We start from the raw sequence: 23,262 nt of genomic DNA, 5'->3' as shown, positions 1-23,262 counted from the left end.
TTCTATTCGTTAAATCTTGTTCCCTAAGTTCAGGTATATATATATATATATATATCGACATTTGGATCCATTTCTATTAGTTAAATCTTGTTCCCTAAGTTCAGGTACACACACACACACACACACACACACACATATATATATATGCCCAAGCTGGTACGTAGCAGACTTGCTTCTTTTAAACTAAAGGACAAAAAGGAATCTATTGCTTCCGCTTCTTTATAGATCCCCTTAAAGAAATTATTGGAGCTTTGCACCTTGTTTGACTAACCAAATTTCAATGTTTAGTGTAGAGAGATATTCTCCAAGTGTTAGGCGGTGACAACAACATGGTTTATTGAAGAGCCAATGTTGCTTAGTTCTTGTTTCACACACCTGTTTTCGCTATAATATATTATGATAGCAATTCTATCTAGCTGGGAATAATGAATATAGTGCAAGAACTGGTAAAAATGTTGTCTTGGCGTGTCACGATTCATCGATAGTTCGATCTCAAGTATCTTTCTACGAGTCCCTTTCCATCAATTTTGTATGATTATTTTTTTCTGGAGTCTGCCAAACACAAGATCGTAATTGTTTCTTGTAATGTAACCATCATTTTCCCCTTTCAATAGTCTTCAATGTTACTCATAATCAATTTGAAGGAGGGTTTGTATGAAAATTTTATATGCGTACCGTTACTTCTTTTATATAAAAGATTTGGAGTTTTCAAATATCGTTAATTTTCACTGCATATCATTGTCAACCTCTCGAGACAGTGTTCGCTTTTCCATCCATCCATCAATTTTCTTATACAGAATATCTAAGGTACTTGATCCTTAGCACGTTAGAGGGCGATTGCAGACATCCACCATTGTAGCATTCAGTGTCGCTTTTCCGGTTCCATTACTTCTTGTTTGATTTCCAAACTTGATAGATTCTTGATTTCGGTGCTGATGGGTTGCGACGGCATGGTAGCTTGAAGGGTCATCGTTGTTTGGTTCTTTTTCCGCAGTACTCTGTTATGGCTTTGTTTTACACTGAGGTAATTGTTATAGTTGTGGTTTGAAAAAAATTATTTTTAATTTAAGTTAAATTTAAAAAAATATATATTTACTTAAAATTGAAATTAAATAAAAAATAATTTAATATATTTGATTAAAATTACTTTTTAAATTAAAGTTATAAAATAACTAAATATATATATATATATATATTAATATTAATAATTTTTAATTAAAATATTATAATTTAATATTTTTTGTCTTGCACAAACCAACCTAGTTATAATATTAACTGAGTCTTGATTGACTTATAGGTACAATATAAATTTAATAATTATGAGATATTAAAGATGTTCAAATTTAAGATATCGTTATAGTTTATTGAATTAAATATCATCTGCTTCATTAACATGTGACTTTTGTTTTTCGGTCACCAAAACCAAACGTGCACAAGAGGCTTGACATGATCATTTGTTAGTTTTTGTTACAAGTTAGCAATACCCTATTATTTGCTATTTGTTTTCATGAATATATAATTTGATTTGTACGATATTTTTACAAAAATATCTTTTAATTAAAAGCATGCCAAGATTATGTTTACTTAAGTCTTTTTTTAATATGAATACAATAAAATTATAAAAAATAACATATAAAAAATAATTTATACTTCTTTTAAACAAAAAACCAATTTAAAAAACATGCTAATAAGCAATTTATTACCGCGTAGTTAGTGACATAAAAATGGCTTCATACATTAGAAATCCTTGTCTCCGAGGGCCTTTTTTAAGAACATTGGAACTTAATTTGAATTTATTTTTCTTTTGAAAGATTACATATTGAAAGTTCATGTTTAGGTAAAAATGATCAGCAAACAAAATAGATCCTATAGTTGAACATAGTTAATGGTTTATTATAAACCCAAGCTCGCAGTTAAAAATAATTAACCTTTTTTACAAGAATCCACCAACTTAGCCATGACCATGTAAGAAGATCCTCCGTCACTCTTTGCCACCACCGCATCTTCTCTAGTTTCAGAGCTCTTTCTTGAACAGCTTCGCCTTTCTTCGAGTTCATCAGTTCAATCACATGCTCCTCTAGCTCGGCCGCATTGACAAATTGAGTCCTCATCTACTCTCCACTATTCACTTTGCAGAACAGTGGAGAGCAGCTAAATGCAACAGAAGAAGAAAAAGGGGAAGGGGAAGAGCGGGCTATCCTAGGTGGTGGCGATGTCTGGCCGGCGGTGGAAACGACGGAGACCGGTGGTGAACTGATGGTCCAATGCTCTTTACTGTTCATTTTCACTGCTAACTTTTTTCCCCCTCTGTTTCTGCTATTCTTCTTACACGTCTCTGGTTACTGTATTGTAACACAGTTTGCAACAAAACAGCTTGAAGTTGCTTTAACAAATTTTGCAGTTCAAACACAAATGATGATGGGTCCCACAAACTTTAAATTATGGTTATATCTTAACTAAATATATATAAATAGCTTTTTTATATAAACACAGTTGCAGCGCCAAAAATGCTTCCTTGTTTGAGTGAGTAACGGAGGAACTGGTACAAAAAACTGTCTTGAAGTCAAATCACTTCTTCGACAGTTCATAAGTATCCTTCCAGGAAATCATAGAAGGTCACTTTCTGTCAACATCACACACAAATATATAATTAATGCAGTTACTGGATTTCAAGAGGACAGAAAATCATGACGGAAATTAGACGGAACCGATTCCTTTCTTTTTTGCCTCTTATCGCATCACTTGTATTTCAAACAATCGATGCCTAGGAAAATTAGAATTCTGTTGTTTTTTTCTTTCTAAATCACATAAAATTTTGCTTTTCAAGCTCGCATAAAATGTGTTGTTTGAGTGTGTTGACTGTTGAGGAATTTTCATGGAATGCAGGCAATGCCCCCTTTCGGGCAAATTATATAGGGATTAAATTTCCTAATTTTTCTGTTCGTGTGGCTAAAATTGTTGAAATCCTGTACAATTCTTGGTACCGGATAAGCCTGGGCCTAAATGCCAACGATTTTATAAGTAACGTAATTGGCATCCACTTTCCCTTTTCTTTGGATCAAATGTCACAGAGCATGAATCTCTTTCTCGTAACAAGATCAAACTTAAGGCCTAAATAGCAACAGCTGGTCACAGAAAAAAAGAAACCCAATAAGTTCAGTTTATTTTTGAATCACAGAATACTCCTGTGTATTCTGCTGCTGACATGGAGTTCATCTCTTAGCTCTCATTATCCCAAGTAGAAAGAAGCGGTAGCGGCAATTCAAATGCTTTCGTTTCCGACTTTGAGAAGCTCGGTGTTGGCTTTTCCGTCCATTTTCTTTGAAAAAGTATATCTGAGGTAATCGCCATACTTGATGCTTTTGTACATCACGGGGCGATTATAATCATCCACCATTGTCTCCACTGGACCTAGTTCCACGTCGTCGTCCGGGATCACAAATGTTGCAACGGACATTCTTGCCGCCGTCACATTCGTCACCGCTCTGTGCTCAATGCTTTTGTATACTCCATTGCTCCAACCCTGGAAAATACAAGAATAAAATCAAACTTACACAATGAGCTATCGAATTTCTTTTTTTCAAACTTGCACAGGAGCCAAGCATGGGCTGCACCTTGGTGATCTTTTAATTCTAAACTACTCAATTTAGGGTTTCTAGTCTCCTTGTTAATAAAAGAGGCAGAGAGGAGTGCTTTCTGCAACACTAGAAAGTAAAGGTGAAAAACATCCAAAATCATCAGAGACTAACTTGATGCAGATAACAGAGATTTCAGCCAAAATCTTACGTGATTCGCTTCCGGCATCACCTATTCGAAACTTGTTTAGCGATGTCTCCACTTGTAATGGGAGCAAATTAAGGCACAAAAGCATGGAGCATTACCATCACATTCAAAAATATCCGGCAAAGATTTTTTCCGGGTAACAACCTGATTCATTCCTCGTTCCTTTCTTCCTATTCCTAATATACATGTGTTGTAGACTAACTTGATGTCTTTGCTTTTTGTAAATTAATTTCAATAAAATTCAAATAATTGTTTGAAAATTAAAAATAGAAAACCAACTGATAAGTATGGTTATAAATTATAAAATACCTCAATAACATCACCGATATTTGCCACTATAGCATTTGGAATTGGTTTCACAGGAACCCATCCTTCCCTGTGCCTTATCTGGAGACCAGTGATATCATCATCCTGGAGAAGTAAGGTTATGGTGCTTGTATCAGAATGTGGACTAACACCAAGCACAAGATCAGGCCTCGAGCAGGTTGGATAGTAGTTCATTCGAATTGCTTGCTTCATGATCTTCCCATGCAACCGTTTTAAAGCATCTTTATCCATTCCCATTAACAAAGAGATGTTGGCAAAGATCTCCTCAGCCAGCTTAAGTGTTTCTGTTGTGTACTCTTCTACTGCCTCTCTATAACATAAACAGACGATAAGAATTGGACAGAAAATTAAATATATGATATGGTGCGCATACACACGCATTCTGTGGCAATCACTGAGAATACATACTTGAATCCTGGTATTGCAACCGGCCAGTATTTCATTTTCTTGTATTCGGGCGGGAGTGTCATCAAGACCATTATGTCACACCAATCGAGTTTTTGATGCTCAGAGACTACATAGACTTGGCCATATCCTTGAATATCATCCGCTGCCATTGCGTACTTGCTTTTCTCTTCCAGTGGAAGTTCATAAAATGCTGCCACAGCAGCTTTCATTTTCTTCAGCACCTTTTCTGGTACACCATGGTTTGTTATCTACAAAAGAAAATAAAATTGCACTCTAGTTCTGCTATTGTAGCACAAAACAAAATTTCCAGGAACATGCATGCAGTGGCATTAATTTGTTTTTACCTGAAAGAAACCCCACTCCTTGCATGCAGTATCTAGCTTTCTCCGTTCATCTTCGTCTCCATTGATTAGCAAGGAGAAGTTTATGATTGGAATTTCAGAGGTAGTTGGAGATAAATTAGTAGCTACTGCCCTGTCTTTGTGTTCTTGAATGTATCTTTCAGAGAGAAATTCATGATCTTTTCTCACCATTTCTTGGACGCTGGGCACTGGCAAAGATTTTCCCCAAGTCGGCACCTCATCTCCCTGCATTGCTCCATTTTCGACTTTTGGATCCATTTCTATTTGCTAAATGTTTTTCCCGAGGCTGATCAGATATATAATATTTCTGCAAGTTGATAAAAAGATTTGCTTCTTTTAAACTAAAAAAGGAATCCATTGCGTCCACTTCTTCATAGATTCCCTCAAAGAAATTATTGGAGTTTTGCTTCTTGTTTGACAATTTCCAAATTAAAGTTTTTTTTTTTAAAAAAACAGATTCTTGATTTTGGTACTGTAAAAAAAAAAAAAACAGATTCTTGATTTTGGTACTGTTAGGTGGTGACAACATGGTAGCTTGTAGAGCCACTGTGGTTTAGTTTTTGTTGCACAGGCTGCTTTGGCTATGTTATTATGACAGCCTTCCTGGTATGAATAAATAATGATGCAACTAGTAAAAAGACTGTCTTGATGTGAAATCAATTCCTCGACAGTGCTTAAACATCATATCAGGAGATCATATAATTTTTATATATTAAATTTCTTAGCCCCTGGATTTCAAGAGGCCTCTTAATCATTTATCCTCGGGAAATTACTTATTCAGATGATTATTAACTCAGCGCCACTAAAGCATTAACCCTCTAGGAAAGTCTAAATCGATGATACAAAGAATATTTTAACCAGTTTTCACATCCAGTGAGATCTTAAGTAAGTTATCCATATTTAAATTGATGAATTTACAAGGACGTCTTACCCTTCTTTTTACCAAAAAATAAAAATAAAAAAATGAAACGAAATCCATGCTTGTTTCATAGGGGCTGCAACCATCTACACATCCTTATGGCATTCAGAAGACAAAGATAAAGGAACTGGATTCTCCATTCCCCTCTTCAAAAAAATGGTGTCAGTGTGGCACGATTTGTGGTCATTTTGATGGCATAATTTGGCTGTATGGAATCCATCAACCAGAGAATACATGTCGGTGCCATCTACTGATGATTCTGTTCAGCACTCTTCCTCGGAAACTTTGGGGTTTGGTTATAATTCTTTCACTGATGAATACAAGTTGTAAGATTGAAAGAATAAATCTTCCAGTCGCATGAAAAGTTACAACTTTCCAGCTCGCTTTGATGCCAGCTTTTACTGGGAACGAAAGAACCAGGATGGAAAAACCATTGTTCTTTTGATTTAGCAACAGAGAGGTTTAGTGAGGTAACAACGCCTGATAAGTTCTGGTTACGAGAAATATGGTCAGGGGTTGTAGGAGAGTGGCGTGTTGCTACTACACGCCGCGGTTCAATAGCAATTTCAATGCGTGGACAGTGACAAAAAATGGAGAATATTATATCAGATGGTTTACCTACAAATATGAAATTATGAGGCCGATTATGTACATTATAGCATCACAGAAACTGGGTTTCTTGAATTTGACGAAGATGAAAATTTTACAAGCAGATTCGGTGCATCATGGGACAAATTTCATGCGGGGTATGAGATGAAAGTTTTCAATGAATCTGAAGCTCGAAATTATTGGTGCCTCTTAAGTATAGCGATCAATTTTACCATCCAATTTCTTTAGCATTTGATAACGATTTCGCACAACTGTTTCGGATATCTTTGTCTTTACATTCTTCAGTTGAAAAAAGTTTGCGTTGTTCCTCCTACCCTTAATAAGCACACATTCTGGAAACCGCATTGTCGTTAAGTTGTGTGTTCTCTCCTATGTGTTGTAGTCTCCATATCTGTTTAGATTTTATTCTTTGTTCGAAATTCATGAAGTTCGACTTTGTTGTATCTTATTGATCCAAAACCACTTGCATAAAATTCACTCGTTCGTGGAAATTAAACGACATCTATAATAGCACGTAAAATGAAGAACATCCTTATAAGCACAGCGGCAGAGGAAATAGAGAGAGGACATCGAAATTAAATCAGTAGATCAGTCCCCATCAAGTGAAATCCACACCGTGTTTTCTCGTTAAGCTAGCTTATAATTGCCATACATAACTAGAAATCAAGCAAGTGTGAAAAATAAAAAGAAGAGGGCTGAAGATAACATGTCAATCAATGCTTCTCGTCCTCTGGATTCCTGAGCTTAAATCACCATCAATTAGGAGGACAAAAGGTAACAACATACCGAGAAGCCTTACAAGTCTTAAGCCCTGAAGCATCATCAAAGGCAAAGCTATAGGCCTTGGGACAAATTGCCTTAAAAAGATGACTAAAAACAGTAGGCTTGCAACTCTTAGGATTTGCATACTCCCCAGTACAACAATATCTATCAGTTTTTGCAGCCAAGCATGCACTCTTGCAACCCACCACCTTCCCCTGTCGCTTCACAACCAATGTAGAAGGGCAACAGATATTCAGATCCGTCTCACAAGCGGCAATTCCACACCCTGCACCACCACCAACAGGCATCATGGAAACTGGAACATTAAATCCATCAACCAAACTCACATCATAGTAATGCAAGGCGGATTCTGAAGTTCCAAGTGTCATTTCCACTAAAGTTGCTGGAGGGACACCACCAACGCCTCTACACTGTAAAAGGCCGGCACAGTCTCCGGTCTGGCATGAACCTCTGCCAGTGGTTTCATCAAAACAGCAACCTTGTCTTGGCCAAATTCTTCCTGACCACTTGTCAGGGACTTGGAGGACTGTTTGTTCTCCGCTGAGTAGAAGGAAGCCGCCTTCTCTAGGGGTGACATGCCCTGCAGTGCCAAGGATCCCAGGCCATATGCTGTCCTTGCAGTTGTTTGCTATAATGAGTTCAGTCCCATCTGCAATTAGAAAAAGAAGAGGGAAAAAAAAAAGGAACAGATGTCAGTTCTTTAATGCAGAAGTTGTAAGGAACCAGTAACCACATAGAGTTTAGATTTTGGTTGTGCAAGAGAGAAAAAAACCTGTGATGGAAAGGGAGATGATCATGCAGAGGAAGAAGAGAAGAAACTGATGAGAAGAAGTCGACATTTGTTCTTGAATTTTTGGTGATTTTGGGACCTGTTGGTTTTATGGCATATTTGTACACGAGAGGGGAGGTGGGGGTTGGATTTCCTTACGTTCTGCCACCACGAAAGGATTTTGACTGGTTAAACAACGGCTTTGTGCAAAAACGGTTTACTGTAAATCATATGACAACTGTTGATTTTCTTGCAATGCTTTATTTTTGTTTTTTCAACATTTACTGCTGAATTTAAGAATTTTTTGTTTTTGTTTTGAGAATATAGTTATGAACTTGATTTTTTTTTATTTATGTTGGGTTTTTGAGTCAGTTTGCGTGTATTACGACTAATCCCCACGGTCCACTGAATACCTTGCAAACCTAGTAGGCATGTAAGGCACCACGGGGTGACAGGCATGCACGCCAGGGCTCGAATCCAGATGTAGTAGAAGGGGACCGCTAGACCAATCACTGCAATACAGTTATGAACTGGATTTTTTTTTTTAGATTAACGTGGGTGTCCGGGCCAGCTTGCGCGCACCACAACTAATCCCACGGGCCTTGAAGTTAACGACCATGTAAACTTTCAGTGGTCATCATATGAGCAACTAAAAACTCGAACCGAACCTAAGACCACAGAGGGAGCAAACCGGCTGTTTTTTTAAATTTGAAATTATATTAAAATAATATATATATTTTTATTTTTACAATTAACTTATAAAAATAATATAAAAACATAAAAAATTACCTAGATGGTTAATTATGAACTGGATTTTTTTTTTTTTTAGATTAACGTGGGTGTCCGGGCCAGCTTGCACACACCATGACTAATCCCACAGGCCCTGAAGTTAACGACCATGTAAGTCTTCAGTGGCCATCATATGAGCAACCAAGAACTCGAACCTGAGACCACAAAGAAAGCAAAACCTTTAATTCCAAGTCTTTATCACTTAACCACCACCTAAATGGTTAATTATGAACTGAATTTACTTGGCTAAGTGATGGTATTTCTTATTCGAAAGCTCCACACATAATAAAAGATTGGATAGTGGTTATCTTCATTAATTTTTCAAACTAGTGTAGCTGTAATTCAAAAGCAGAAATCACGCCTCTTCACCTTTCCACGCCCCCTTCAGCGTGAGATTCCGTCCTTCGGGTCCAATAATTGATTAAAAAATTAGATGTTATCGGTGTTTGCATTCATGTAATCGATAAAGATAAAGGTAACGTTTGAATGAATGACTGTTTTTAAAAATTTGAAATTATATTAAAATATATATTTAAAATAATATATATGTTTTTTATTTTTACAATTAACATATCAAAATAATACAAAAACATAGAAGAATATAAAAAAACATTTCAACAGTATTTTTTCAGCAAAAACATACACGATGAAAGTCTCCGTGAGAGGACTTCCAACAAATTAGTGGATTATGAGATGGATTCCCACAGGCCCTGAAGTTAACGACCATGTAAGTCTTCAGTGGCCATCATATGAGCAACCAAGAACTCGAACCTGAGACCACAAAGAAAGCAAAACCTTTAATTCCAAGTCTTTATCACTTAACCACCACCTAAATGGTTAATTATGAACTGAATTTACTTGGCTAAGTGATGGTATTTCTTATTCGAAAGCTCCACACATAATAAAAGATTGGATAGTGGTTATCTTCATTAATTTTTCAAACTAGTGTAGCTGTAATTCAAAAGCAGAAATCACGCCTCTTCACCTTTCCACGCCCCCTTCAGCGTAAGATTCCGTCCTTCGGATCCAATAATTGATTAAAAAATTAGATGTTATCGGTGTTTGCATTCATGTAATCGATAAAGATAAAGGTAACGTTTGAATGAATGACTGTTTTTAAAAATTTGAAATTATATTAAAATATATATTTAAAATAATATATATGTTTTTTATTTTTACAATTAACATATCAAAATAATACAAAAACATAGAAGAATATAAAAAAACATTTCAACAGTATTTTTTCTTTTAGCAAAAACATACACGATCAAAGTCTCCGTGAGAGGACTTTCAACAAATTAGTGGATTATGAGATGGATTTGTAGATGATGCAAGCTGTAAGTACTAAGTAGCGATTAATCCTCGAAATTCGCTAATGGATTTCACGTTAAATCAGATTCACAAATGCGTGGTTGATGCGCTGGACATCTGGTTAAAATATTGGTTACACGAGATCTTAATACAAAATCGCGACTCGATGGTGGGTTTGTTTTTAGAGATAGTTTTTTTAATGTCATTTTAAAAAATAAATTAAAAAAATATTTTAGTTCTTGTTAGTTAAATTTAAATATATATTTAATGAAAATTATAATTAAAGTTGTATAAAAAAACATGTATAAAATATTTAAATAAAATATTTTGTTTTTTTAAAAACAGTAAAAAGAAAACCAGTAAAAAATTATTTATGAAATTCAATTAAAAAAATATAAAAACTACGGCATAAAATTTATATTTTAAACTTAATTTTATAGTGCATTCCACAACTAAGTTTTACATTATACTAAATATGTTATTGTGTTTGTTCACCATTATTGTAAAAATTAACAGAAAATAAACGCAACCTTAATTTAACCGCAACCACTTGAATATATTTGAATATTTACGAAAACAAATATATTAAAGTAGAGCTTAATAAAATATTGAAGCTTGAGAACATGGCAGCTCTTCAAATCCCAGGAATTCTAGAACACAAATGAATTGAGATATTAAATCCCGGCAGATTTCCGGCCCCCGTCTATCTTTGTGTGCGAGTACTTTTCTTCAATTTTATGAAAATATTTAGCTGTGGTGGGAACAGTGGCAGAGGGCGGTGAGGATGGCAGGGGCCTGTTCCTGAAAGACAAAGGAAACGATTAAACTAGTAAAATATTAATTTTAATTCTCTAAAAATATTTTCAGATCATGACCCCTTCTAAAAAAACAAAAAGCTCTGTGTCTCCACCCCTCGATATACACTGATGAAAGGGTATGGCAGATATATTTTATTTTCCTTTCCTTTCTCTTTGTTTAAGCATAAGCCATCGCGATGGTAGTTTTTTCTCACATCCAATCCAGATCCTGGTTGATAATAGAAGAAGCAAATTCACAAAATATTAAATCTATTTCTGTTTGAGGAAAAGAATTTCACACAAAACTTAGTAAATTTGCATTCGAAAAATGTAAAAAAAAAATAAAAAATTAATCTAACAAATAAAAATAAAAATAAAGAGGCGTGTGCAGTAAATAAACAGTTAAATTCCTGCAAGAAAAAGAAACCGAAAACAAATAAGAAACTAAAAACCGCACGCATTAACCGAAACCTTTTGAGTTTTGAGGTGGTAAACAGGGAAGGAAAACAACGTAACTGCCATGAACCAGATGTTACTCACCGGTCGGTCTATTTTTATTATTTCCAATCACTCCAACCGTTTCCGGCTTTCTCGCTAGGAAACTGGGACTTCCCCTTCATAACTGGTCGACTCGGTAAAACCGAGAAGATTATAGTTAAAACCCAAATTCGGCAAATCGCAAACCCTAACCGGTCCGTCCGGTCATCAAAACCATTAAAATCGGTTTATAAAAAAACATTTAAACTCCCTTAACTCGGTCCTCTCTCTAAAAAAAAACACAAGAACTCAACAGTCGAAAACCCAAGTAAGTTTATTATCCTCTCTTGTTATGTTTCATGTCTTTAGTTCTTGCCTTTTTGATGTCACCATCTTTGTCTATGCAAAGGGGGTTTTGTCAGTTTAGATTGTCTCTTTGAATTTAGGAAGATAGAAGGGAAAAGTTCATATTTTTTTTTGAATTTGGGTTTAGAAGGATTTAAGCTTTGGTGGTAATTGATTATTGAGGTTTGTTGAAATGGGCTCTAATTTGGAGCCAATTCCGATAACATCGCAAAAACATGACCCGGCGTGGAAGCATTGTCAAATGTTTAAGAATGGAGAGAGGGTGCAGTTAAAATGTGTGTATTGTGGCAAAATTTTTAAAGGAGGAGGGATTCATAGGATTAAGGAACATTTAGCTGGTCAAAAGGGTAATGCTGCTACTTGTTTACAAGTTCCTTCGGATGTTAGGCTTATGATGCAACAAAGTTTAGATGGGGTTGTAGTTAAGAAGCGGAAGAAGCAAAAAATTGCAGAGGAGATAACGAATTTGAATCCAGTTTCTAGTGAGTTAGGGGTTTTTGATAAGGATGTTAATACTGGAATGGAGTTAACTGGGGTTTCAGATGCTATTGACCCTGTTTCAAGTTTGTTAGTTAGTGGAGAAGATGGACTGAGAAAAAAAGGCGGGGAGAGGAGGAAGAGGGGAAGGGGTAGAGGCAGAGGTTCTGTTACAAATTCGAAAGCTGTTGTTACCATGAGTAGTGTTATGCCGTTATCAGGGGGTAAAAGGACAAACGATCACATTCATATGGCAATAGGGAGGTTTTTGTATGACATCGGGGCATCTTTGGATGCTGTGAACTCGGCTTATTTTCAGCTAATGGTTCAAGCAATTGCTTCAGGAGGATCAGAGGTTTTAGTGCCTTCATACCACGATCTTCGAGGTTGGGTACTGAAGAATTCAGTTGAAGAAGTAAAGAATGATGTTGATAAGCACAGAGCAACCTGGGAAAGGACTGGCTGTTCTGTTTTGGTTGATCAGTGGAACACAGTAATGGGTAGAACTCTGATAAATTTTTTGGTTTATTGTCCTGATGGAGTGGTGTTTTTGAAATCCGTGGATGCATCTGATATTATTAATTTACCAGATGCTCTTTACGAATTGCTTAAGCAAGTAGTTGAAGAAATTGGAGCAAGACATGTTTTACAAGTCATTACTCGAATGGAAGAGCAATTAATCTGTGCAGGGAGAAGGTTAGCTGATACTTTCCCTAACCTTTATTGGGCTCCTTGTGCAGCACATTGTCTAGATTTGATACTTGAGGATTTTGCAAAACTTGAGTGGATAAATTCAGTAATTGAACTGGCGAGGTCTATGACAAGATTTGTATACAATCATAGTGTGGTTTTGAATATGATGAAAAGGTATACTTTTGGAAATGATATTGTAGAACCAGGAATTACTCGCTTTGCCACAAACTTTGGAACATTGAAACGAATGGTTGATCTTAAACATAACCTGCAGAACATGGTTACTTCACAGGAGTGGGTGGACTGCCCATATTCAAAGAAACCTGGGGGGCTGGAAATGTTAGATTTGGTAAGCGATCAGTCATTTTGGTCATCATGCATCCTAATAACCCATTTAACTAATCCTCTCTTGCAAGTTCTGAGACTAGTTGGCAGCAAGAAGAGGCCAGCTATGGGATATATTTATGCAGGAATGTATCGAGCTAAAGAAGCAATTAAGAAAGAACTTATAAAGAGGGAGGAGTATATTGTCTACTGGAATATTATAGACCATTGGTGGGAACAAGAATGGAATCTCCCTCTTCATGCTGCGGGTTTCTACCTTAATCCCAAGTTCTTTTATAGTTTTGAAGGAGATATGCCCAATGAGATTCAGTCTGGGATGTACGATTGCATAGAAAAGTTTGTTCCTGACTTAAATGTCCAAGATAAAATCATCAAAGAGGTAAACTCTTACAAGAATGCTGGTGGTGATTTTGGGAGGAAGATGGCTGTTAGAGCTAGGGACACTATGCTTCCTGGTGAGTCCTTCTACTCCGATGCCATGTTATAGATTAGTTTTTTGATAGTTAGATAACATGCATTTTCAGATCTTTAGTACCTGGGAGCGGAAGCATCCGACTTATAATAAAATTTTGCTCTGGCCACCCTGCATCTACACATATTCATTCTCATTTGGTATATATGATTAGAACATTAGATGCATCATTTTCTATATACAGCAGGACCATTACTAGAACATTGTGTGTATCCTGCGGGAACTGTGAGACCTGTTAGACCAAATTAGTGGTCATCATGCATTGTGGTGGTTCAAATGCCTTCTTGGCATGTAGATGCAGGAATTGCCTTTTATTTTTAATTTTTTTTTCAAAAAATTCTGTGTTGCATGTGGTGTTTTATCCTATTGGAATATGTTAATCTGATTTTTTTCACTGTTTATAGCTGAATGGTGGTCAACATATGGAGGAAGTTGCCCAAACTTGGTGCGTTTGGCCATCCGTATTCTCGGTCAAACCTGCAGTTCAATTGAGTATAAGCGAAGCCAGATTCCTTTTGAACAATTGCATGATACAAAAAATTGCCTGGAGCGTCAACGACTCAGTGATCTAGTTTTTGTTCAGTGCAACTTGCGACTCAGACAAATGTCTGTTTTACTGATGGAAACCTTATACAACTATAGATTTTACTTGAAAATTGGGTAAAAAGAACAGTCTAACTCCTTTCTTAACAATTTTTTTACAGGGTTGATGAGAATGAGGAACAGGATCCTATATCATTTGATAGCAATAATACATTGAAGGACTGGGTCGAGGGAAAAGAATTGTGCTCGGAAGACTTTGATGCATTGAATTGGATGGCAGTTGATCCACCTTCTGACAATGCAAGGCTCCTGGGAACTTCACACAGTGAAATCGAAGACTTAGGTCCAGGTGCTTTCCTAAGTGCAAAATACTACTAAAGAAGCTCTTTCTTCTAGTGTGTTATTGTTGGTTAGAGAAGCTTTCTTTTCATTTAATGCAGTTGTTTTGGTAAATATGCAGGGTTTGATGATTATGAGATTTTTAATAGAGTAAAAGAGGGCGAGGAGGAAAATGTTGAATCAATGTAGCAGGTCAACAGAAAAGCATCCAAGGTACACTGGTCTCACCTGGAGTATTTATGACAATCACTGAGTTGCCTATACTAGAGAGATATTGTGATCATCTAACTTGACTCTGTGATTGAAGTAGACACAATTACCAATGGATTAGGACTTCCATGTGTGTAAAACCAATTACCAGGAAGACTGGTCTTGACCAGGGTGAAAGAGAGAAAAAGATACGATTGGGAATGGTTCTATTAGTAAATGCAGCCAGGTAGTTTTTATGTCAGAGAAAAATGCATTTCAATTGACAGATGAATGGATGTGGTTTTATACATAAGCATGCTCTTGTACATTTAATCCCTTCAACTAACATTCATGTCTTTTTAGTGCTAATTTTTATTCTGCCAATTAAAGTCACTTGGCATTGTAACCAATTGACCAGGGATCAAATCCTTCTTACACAGTTACACTTGGGATTGAACAGGAAAAGGGAGGTTGCCTCCTTTTATGGAACCAAAGGTTCAATTAGTCTTCTGATGAACAAATAAACAAAAAACTTTTCTGCAAAGGTAGGTGTTCAGTTGTGAATAATTTGTCTTTTTCTGCCAAGCATTTCTATTTTGGCAATTGAGTTATACCATATGATGGGATCATTATAGCCCTGATTCATGGTATTGGTTGATAATGGACTTCTGTCTTCAAGATGGATTAGAGTAAACAAAATGGGGAAGAGAAAAAAGTGTATGATAAAAGCACTAGTTATTTATTCAATATTTTCAGAGTCTTATGTTTTAAATCGAATATTACATGTTCTGATTCTTAATCATGGTTGAGATTTGATTTTAGTTGAGGTTCAGATTGTATAACAAATTAAGATGTGCTGAATTTTTGGAGAGTAAGTGGGAACATTTTTTTGTTATTGTTAATACTTCTTTCTTGCACGCAGTTGTAACCTTTGCATTATCATTTATGAACCCATTACAATTAATATTTGCAACCATTGGAACATAAAAGAGGTCAGCTGAAACAGAGAATCCCTAAACTATTGAAGAACTGGAGAGGGTTTGAGGCTGAACTTCCAAGATTAAGGTAAAACATTATGCTACAACGTCCAGCCTTAATTGTCTTCAACATTTAAAGTTACAAGATTTGTTCGAAGAAACAACGTTAGTGCTAGATGATTTATTTTTTATTTTCATTCCATAAGTGATGAAGGGTTTTGACCAGGGTTTTGGTATTTATCAACCTTCGTTTATTATGGAATTAAACCAACTCTGGTTTTAGGAAGGTTTTGAGGAAGAGTAGGAAGAATGTGTGAAAACTACGAGGGTTTCTTTTGTGCTCCTTCGGAGGCTTGACATTTTTGTTCAAATATGATACATCTCAAGATGTAGACTTCTGTGATTCACTCAGAGTAAATGTGATTCTGTGTAAATAGTGGATCTCTGCGATGTCATGTTGAAGAATTTGATGGATGATTGGCATTTTTTATGCTGATTTTACACGTGCAGTTGAAGTAACTTCAACAGTCAAACTTCAACGCAGGGAAAAGACCCCACTAGAATTTCTCCTTTTCTTCCTCTTTCTTTTTCGCTACACTTTGTTCAACCTATTTGCTGTCAGATAGTTGGTTCTTGTTTCACGTGTGGCACTACAATTGACCTTGCTCTAGGAGAGCTTCAATAGGAGCTCGCAAGGTGAAATTCAATCAACTTCCATTTAAGAAATCGTCTCTTATTTCACATGCTTTCCTTAATTTAATCTTCTTCAAAACCAGTGTGCCTTTTTATCTATTTCCTGATATTTTTAGACCAAATCAATGCATCAGCTTCAACTTTCTTGGGTAAATAAGCTGTGTCAATGTGGCCAGCATCTTTGACCGGTGAAAAAGCTTCAACAATGCCTCATTTACTTGCGAATTGCACAGAGAAACAGAACAAGAGGAACTTTTAATCAACAGCTATTGAAGGTGACTTCCATCCTTTCCTTGTTTATTTGTCTTTCTAGTTTTGTATCAGTTGCTATTACAGTGTTTTTAGGGTAACTTTGACTTAGCGATTTTCTTTTGTGGTTACAATGTGATTAATTTATACATCTGAGATAGTGCATTAACGTATTCACTGTGTCCCGTGTTGTAGAAGAAGGTTGAATCCTAAACTTATCTACCCTACACTGTGTCCCGTGTTGTAGAAGGTTGAATCCTAAACTTATCTACCCTCTACAATTTCTCGTGTGTTTGTGCTGTAGAACTCATGTGAAGTCAAAGAACAATGTCGTGTTAAACTCGATTGATCTGTATGGAAGCAACATGGTGCGTGCCATTCACTATCTTGCAAAATCACGTTCATTCAATGTTCAGTACACTAAATCAAAAAACCTTTGACATTGTAGGATGGTAAACTCATTCACTCAAGTTTCCACGTCCTTTTTAGCAGCACATCCTTATCCCACTATAAAATGTCCTGTAACCAGTTGATAGTTGAAGGAACTTTTTGCATATAATAGTGAGATTTTGCAATATTCTTAAGAATAAACTGAACGACCCATCAAAATCTTGCTGTAATTGATGCTCGTGTTCCTTTTCTATTGATGGGGTAAAGAGGTTTTCCTCATGGTAGCAGTAGGGAGCGCTGGCCAACTTCCTAGGAGCCCATTCCCATGGCATTACATATCTCCATGAATGTACTAGATTTAAAAAGATGACATTTGACACTCCGTAATGCTAGCAGTTTTGAATAGATTGTAATATTATTCCGGCGAATTCAGATGATATAATTTAGCAATTAGGATAACTACTTTCTTGCTTGTTGAGAGCGACATATTTAGGAGTAGGGAATACCACAGCCTTAATTTCTTAGCAAATGGCCAGTCCCAGAGTAAAAGTATAGGGAGATAGTCTTTTTATGGGCTCATCAAATTCGTCATGCAATCTTGATCCATTACATCAATACGGCACCACTTTACCATGTCGAGAGAACTGTACATATCATTACAAGAAAAATACAATAAAAATAACGATCCTCGAAAGGAAAATATTACCAAAAAAATAAAAATAGAGGCGAGCGGGGCTATCAGGTTTTTTTTTCCTCTCCCTCACTGTGGCTTCCTGCCTTCATTTCCGCCAAATATCAGTAAGGCCTTCTCCAGGTGACTTTGTACTGACCGCGTCCAAATATGTCAGTCAAAGCAGCAGATGACTGAAAATGACCCTCAAACTCGCTTCTACCATCACCATCGCCATTGTAATTTCTTACATCATATCCATCGAGGGCTTGAACAGCCTCAGACAATGCCATCTCTTCCTCCTAGTGCCTGACAACTTGCCTTGTTGCAGGCAGGCATCGCATTGGGCACCTTGTTAGAAATTAGAACACATTAGCCCCAGTTTCAGCAAACCAACAGCCCGAAGCTTATCAAACTCGCCATTCAATCTTGGCGCACTACGATCCACATCAAGATTCCACCACTTTTCCACTTACCCCAGACCGGTCCACCAAATTGAGCTCCTCAGGCAATGCTGCACTGCTGTAGGCTCAATGACCCCAACACGTCTCCTTCCACAAACTAAAAGAGCAAGCGTGCATCAAAGGCAGACTTATCTTGTTTGCTTTCACGACAGATTCGCTTCATTGCAACTTGAGTATTAGAATTTGGCAGAGTTGCTTTCTAAACCTTACCAGAACCACCAAAGATAAGTAGTTTCTTGTCTTTGAAGCCACTAGTTGCTTTCTTGATAGGAAAATATGTGAGGACCAACTAGAAGCTCTCATGCTTCAATCACATTTACATTCTTAATCTTCCTGATGGATAGCGATAGCTAAGATTATGAAAAAACAGCCGAAAGTAAGACACCTACAATCAATCCTGGGTAATTCTTTTTAGACCCTGAAAGTGAAGAAAGAGAAGATAGAAATACATAGAAAAGACAGGAGAAACCGATCTTTCAGAAAAAAGGCGGTAACCTAACTTCTAATAGATTCTTGATCGAATCGTAACTAACCCATGCTTGATTGGCCTGCCACTAGTCTATGTTGAGATTATCAAGAAAATATTCAGCGGGAACAAATTTGTTTGATTTCAAAATATTGATATTATTGCCGATCATCTTTATGCGTGTCAAATTCATCTGCAAAAATGTGATTGGTTAACCTACTACCATCGGTTCCATTGAAGATACCTAGATACTGCTTTGCAAGAGCACTTGTGAAGCATTATCAGTTAAGCAGAGTATGGCATAATTTTAAACCTCAGCAGCCCCATTTAGGGTCATGCTGTTGCTTACATGCTTGAAGCCTGTGAAGTAGAGGTCATATAGACCAGCTGTGAATAAACAGGATTTGCAACGAAAGGAGAAACAAGAGAAGTGTGAGCTTCATGAATGGGGAGATGAAATAGCGAAAGTTGGCCTGTGTGAAACAGAGGATGCTGTGTTTTGGCTCTCTGTTTTTCCTTTTTCCTGCCAGAATGCTGATCTCTTAGGGTATGATATATGCTACATTTTTCACATGAGATAAAATGAGGATTCAAAATGAAGAACAAATTTAATAATAAAGAGACAGAGAGAGAGAGGTCGCGTTGAATTAACTTCACAAGTGTGGACCCTGGATGCCCGAATGAGCTTCATTGCCTATTAGGACTTTGGGTCGGTGCTTCGTATAAGCTAAGCCTCGAACTTATGACATGGGCAATGCATTGGATTGGGGGTGTAGACCAAGAGCCAATCACATTGAATCATTGAGATTACGAGAGGGATTTATATCAGCAGACAAGATAGGAGAAATCGTTTAGCGGAAGAAAGTGAAAGCCTAATCTCTAATATATTCTTGACTGGATCATAATCAACCCATGCTTTAATGAGGTTACGACTAGTGAGATTCAAATCTTTCTTTTTCTGAATTATCAAGAAAATATTCAGCCGGAACAGATATGTTTGATCTCATGTTGTTGATTTCAACACCAACATGGTTAATCTTTGTGTGTACGAAATTCAAATGCATAAATGTGACTGGAGAAGCTACCACTAACGGTTCTATTGAGGAGTCCCAGATACTGCCTTGGAAAAGCACCTAGCAGCTCTTTTGAAGTAGAGAGAGTGAAAGCAAGGTCATGGCCACCTAGATTCGGATATCTAGTGACCATAGCAAAAACAAAGGGAGTTGAGAAGGGGAATGCTTTTCCATGACTAAAGTTCTTGAACTTGATTGAATGAGTAAAAGGCATGGTCTTTTATGCCTTTAGCACTGTTTGCTAAGCTTGGTAAGCCATTTTTTTCGATCTCAGCAGCGAAATTTACGCTCGTATTTCTTTTTAACATGATTGAATCCTTGGAAGTCGAGATCATCAAGCTGTACAAGAACTCGGTTTTGGTTTGCAAGGAAAAGGAGAAACAAGCGTAAGTGTGATGGAGAGCGGAAGTTTTTGGGTGGACTTTCCGAAAAGGCAGCTGCTGAAGAGGAACTCTGGCTTGGTTTCGCACGGTTCTGAAGAAGGTGATTGTAGGAAGCTTTGCACTACCAATACTGGCCATTGTTGATTTCTATCACCAGTTATGGAAATAAAGGTCGGTCCGGCTTTATTGAGATTTAGGACACCGACCCTTAAATAAAGAAATCAATCTTACCTTAAGGAAGAAATGTCATAGTTGTTAGTAGGGGTGTTAAAAGGAACCGGCTTGTATGTAATATTTGTATGATATAGCATGATGATAACAAGTTAAAAAATCTAATAAATAGATATCACAGGTCGGGTGTGAGTTTAAATTTTTAAAATTCATTCAACTTGTATAATTTAATGTAAATACTCGGATTCTTAGTAAAAATAATTTTTTTCTTATTTTTCTTTTCACTCACAACTTTCTCTCATTCTTCTAATCTCTTTTCATTTTATCTGTTCCTGCTTTCATAGAAATTACAAATGTTTATTTTGAAGTTTAATCCAATAAAAAAATAGTGCATTTTAGAACTTCAATATTTTTTGTTTTATAACTAAGAAACTATAAGAAAACAAATTAAAATTTCAAAAATCTAGATTAAACTTTTATTTTCCTAGTTAAATCAAAAATACTTTATAGCCTTTTCTTACTAGTTTATTTTTATATTATATCTTATCATAACTGTTTGATAAAATACAACTGTAATTTTATATTTGTTTTGTTTTTATATAAAAAATAAGATGATTTTTTTGTTGTTCCAAATATATATATATATATATATATATATATATATATATATATTTTAGAAACTTTATCTAGTTCTGCAATTGCAATCCAATATTCTTTTTTGAATTGTTGAAGAATAAGAAAATTAATATATTTAACTAGTAATACTTTTAATATTCATAAAAATTATTGCTCAACTCGATGTATCCAACTGATTTGGGTTCTAAAAAATAAATAAGTCGAGTTTATATTTTGTATAAAATTAAAAATTAAGTTGGATATAAATATAGATTAAAACCCATTCTACTTTTCAGTATACAAAAATTAAAAATTCACAAATAGAATTTGAACTTAAAAAACCTTCCTAATTCCCAAGTCAAATTTCAGTGGCGTATGTTAAACATTGTGGGGTATTCAAATTATTATTTTTATGCCTTTTTTTTTCTTCCAATTAATTGTCCACTGCTATCTTTTCTAAGAAAAAAAAGTCTACCGCTAACTTATTCCTTAAAACAGTACGGCCCAATGGAATAAGATTAGACTTAAAATCATAATCAATAACATAATAATTATAGGGTTGAAAATGAGAACAATAGGGACATCAAACTTTGATCATTCATAGCAAAGTATTCCTAAAATTACTCGAATGCAACAATAAATGGCTCGGAATAAAAAACCGACGGGCAATTAAAGCTTTTGGGAATAACGTTGAGTTTGACAACATGTTTTTACTTTATAACATCCAATCCAATTTAAAAACCATCAAGTAATAAATTAAAGAGTGTTGATGATTTACTATTTATTTATATTCAATGCATTATAAATTATTGTTATAATTTTTTTTTCAACTTTTTTTTTGTTTATTTTTTAAAAAATTATCTTTGTTAATTTTATTTTTTTAATATTAAGTTGGTTAAAAATTTTATTTTGTAATTTTTTTTAAATAATGTGAATTACTATGGTGTTTTTAATATTATTTATTATTTTTTAAAATTATTTATTATTTTATTTTTTAATATTGAGGTGATTGAGAATTTAATTTTGATATTTTTTAAAAAATATTGTTGATTGCTATAATGTTTCTCAGCATGGTTTTTTATGATTTTCTCTTAAATTATCTTTTTTAATTTTATTTTTTAATATTAAACTGGTTAAAAATTACAATTACAATTACAGTATAAGAAAAGTACATAATTTTCCTTTTAAATTACTGTGAATTGCCACAGTGTTTTTTCTTATATGGTTTTTTTTAGTTTTTTGTGTTTTTTTTGTAATATTTTTTTCTAAAATTATCTTTGTTAATTTTATTTTTTTAATATTAAGCTGATTAAAATTTAATTTTGTAATAAAACTTAATCATATAAAGAAAGCATTATAATTTTCCTTACAAAACAATATGGATTACTAGAGTATCTCTCAACATTGTTTTTTATGATTTTTTCAAAATTATCTCTATCAATTGTATTTTTTTTAATATTGAGTTAGTTAAAAATTATAATTATAAGTTATTATAAAAAAGACTAAATTACGTGGGAAAGCACAATAGTTTTCATCACAAAAATTATAATTATAAGTCATTATAAATAAGACTAAATTATATGGGAAAGCACAATAGTTTTCATCACAAAACATTATAAATTACTATCATATTTCTAATATCCGGTTAATTTTTATGTTTTAAAAATATTTTTTAAAAAAATATTTTTTTATATTTTTAGTATTTTTCAATTATTTTAATGTAATAATACCAAAAATAATTTTTAAAAAATAAAAAATTATTATTTTAATATATTTTTAAATAAAAAATATTTTAAAACACATTCACAACCATTATATCGAATTATTCAAAACAGAAAGGAGCATGCTGCCCCTATCTTCATGCTGTGCAATTGCTTTTGTACGTCACAAAACTTTACCACTTGCTGATAAAAAACCTTTGGCAACTCCCAAGAATTGACACAATTCTTCTTCACAACGCTTTTTTTTCCATCTTTTTACACAAATCATGATGGTATTAACGAATGTATACACAAGATTGAATAAACAATAATTGTTGGTCTAAGTAGTTTATTGTTTTTTTAATAAAATTTTAAGTTCAAATTTCATATATAGAATATATTATTGATGAAAAAAAATTAACTAGGATAATTCGACTTGACTAGATTAATTGAATTTCAATGAACTTTCAAGTACTAGAATTCAAACTAAAAGAACAAGATTGAATCAAGTTGTAAGAGTTATACAAAGTTTAATTTGACTAAACTTAACTGAATAAACATGATAATCATATCAACATCGATTTGATTGGATTAATCGAATTTCAATAAACTTTTAAATACTAGAATTCAAACTAAAAAAACAAGATTGAATC

General features: G+C 34.8%; 3 protein-coding genes across 14 annotated transcripts; 1 reads left to right on the top strand and 2 right to left on the bottom strand.

Moving 5' to 3' along the window:
* Positions 1-3,219: 3,219 nt before the first annotated feature.
* Positions 3,220-5,138, bottom strand: LOC105109589 (protein SRG1-like). Its single transcript, XM_011004339.1, has 4 exons — positions 4,863-5,138; positions 4,519-4,766; positions 4,093-4,420; positions 3,220-3,523 (listed from the first exon to the last, which is right to left on the bottom strand). The coding sequence occupies exons 1-4, from the start codon at positions 5,136-5,138 to the stop codon at positions 3,263-3,265; spliced, it is 1,113 nt and encodes a 370-aa protein (XP_011002641.1). The 3' UTR covers positions 3,220-3,262.
* Positions 5,139-6,953: 1,815 nt separating this feature from the next.
* On the bottom strand, positions 6,954-8,161 carry LOC105109588 (thaumatin-like protein). Its single transcript, XM_011004338.1, has 2 exons — positions 7,964-8,161; positions 6,954-7,840 (listed from the first exon to the last, which is right to left on the bottom strand). Exons 1-2 carry the CDS (start codon positions 8,028-8,030, stop codon positions 7,164-7,166), a joined length of 744 nt encoding a protein of 247 aa, XP_011002640.1. The 5' UTR covers positions 8,031-8,161; the 3' UTR covers positions 6,954-7,163.
* A 3,436-nt stretch (positions 8,162-11,597) lies between these two features.
* LOC105109586 (uncharacterized) lies at positions 11,598-17,280 on the top strand. 12 transcript variants are annotated; one of them, XR_839292.1, is made up of 7 exons: positions 11,598-13,670; positions 14,092-14,293; positions 14,392-14,579; positions 14,691-14,782; positions 15,681-16,431; positions 16,563-16,878; positions 16,928-17,280. XR_839292.1 is itself a non-coding variant. In XM_011004337.1 (4 exons), exons 1-4 carry the CDS (start codon positions 11,873-11,875, stop codon positions 14,756-14,758), a joined length of 2,256 nt encoding a protein of 751 aa, XP_011002639.1. In that variant the 5' UTR covers positions 11,598-11,872; the 3' UTR covers positions 14,759-16,457. The 12 variants fall into 12 exon arrangements, 1 of the variants encoding a protein (XP_011002639.1); XR_839290.1 differs by having other exon boundaries at positions 15,219-16,431; XR_839291.1 differs by having other exon boundaries at positions 14,691-15,823; positions 16,280-16,431.
* Positions 17,281-23,262: the final 5,982 nt, after the last annotated feature.

The sequence above is a fragment of the Populus euphratica genome, unplaced genomic scaffold (assembly GCF_000495115.2).
Source record: "Populus euphratica unplaced genomic scaffold, PopEup_1.0 scaffold227.1, whole genome shotgun sequence".
In the NCBI taxonomy this organism is placed as follows: Eukaryota; Viridiplantae; Streptophyta; class Magnoliopsida; order Malpighiales; family Salicaceae; genus Populus; species Populus euphratica.
Note: the sequence above shows the minus strand (reverse complement) of the source record. Positions and strands in the feature narration are given on the sequence as shown.

Excerpts from the sequence above, each read along its gene's own strand:
- LOC105109589 (XM_011004339.1), bottom strand. The coding sequence starts at position 5,138 with ATGGATCCAAAAGTCGAAAATGGAGCAATGCAGGGAGATGAGGTGCCG. Across the intron at positions 4,767-4,862 it reads AGGAGTGGGGTTTCTTTCAG|ATAACAAACCATGGTGTACC; the intron begins GTAAAAACAAAT and ends TTTCTTTTGTAG. Across the intron at positions 3,524-4,092 it reads ATATCGGTGATGTTATTGAG|GGTTGGAGCAATGGAGTATA; the intron begins GTATTTTATAAT and ends TGTATTTTCCAG.
- LOC105109588 (XM_011004338.1), bottom strand. The coding sequence starts at position 8,030 with ATGTCGACTTCTTCTCATCAGTTTCTTCTCTTCTTCCTCTGCATGATC. Across the intron at positions 7,841-7,963 it reads CATCTCCCTTTCCATCACAG|ATGGGACTGAACTCATTATA; the intron begins GTTTTTTTCTCT and ends TTCTAATTGCAG.
- LOC105109586 (XM_011004337.1), top strand. The coding sequence starts at position 11,873 with ATGGGCTCTAATTTGGAGCCAATTCCGATAACATCGCAAAAACATGAC. Across the intron at positions 13,671-14,091 it reads TAGGGACACTATGCTTCCTG|CTGAATGGTGGTCAACATAT; the intron begins GTGAGTCCTTCT and ends CACTGTTTATAG. Across the intron at positions 14,294-14,391 it reads AACTTGCGACTCAGACAAAT|GGTTGATGAGAATGAGGAAC; the intron begins GTCTGTTTTACT and ends ATTTTTTTACAG.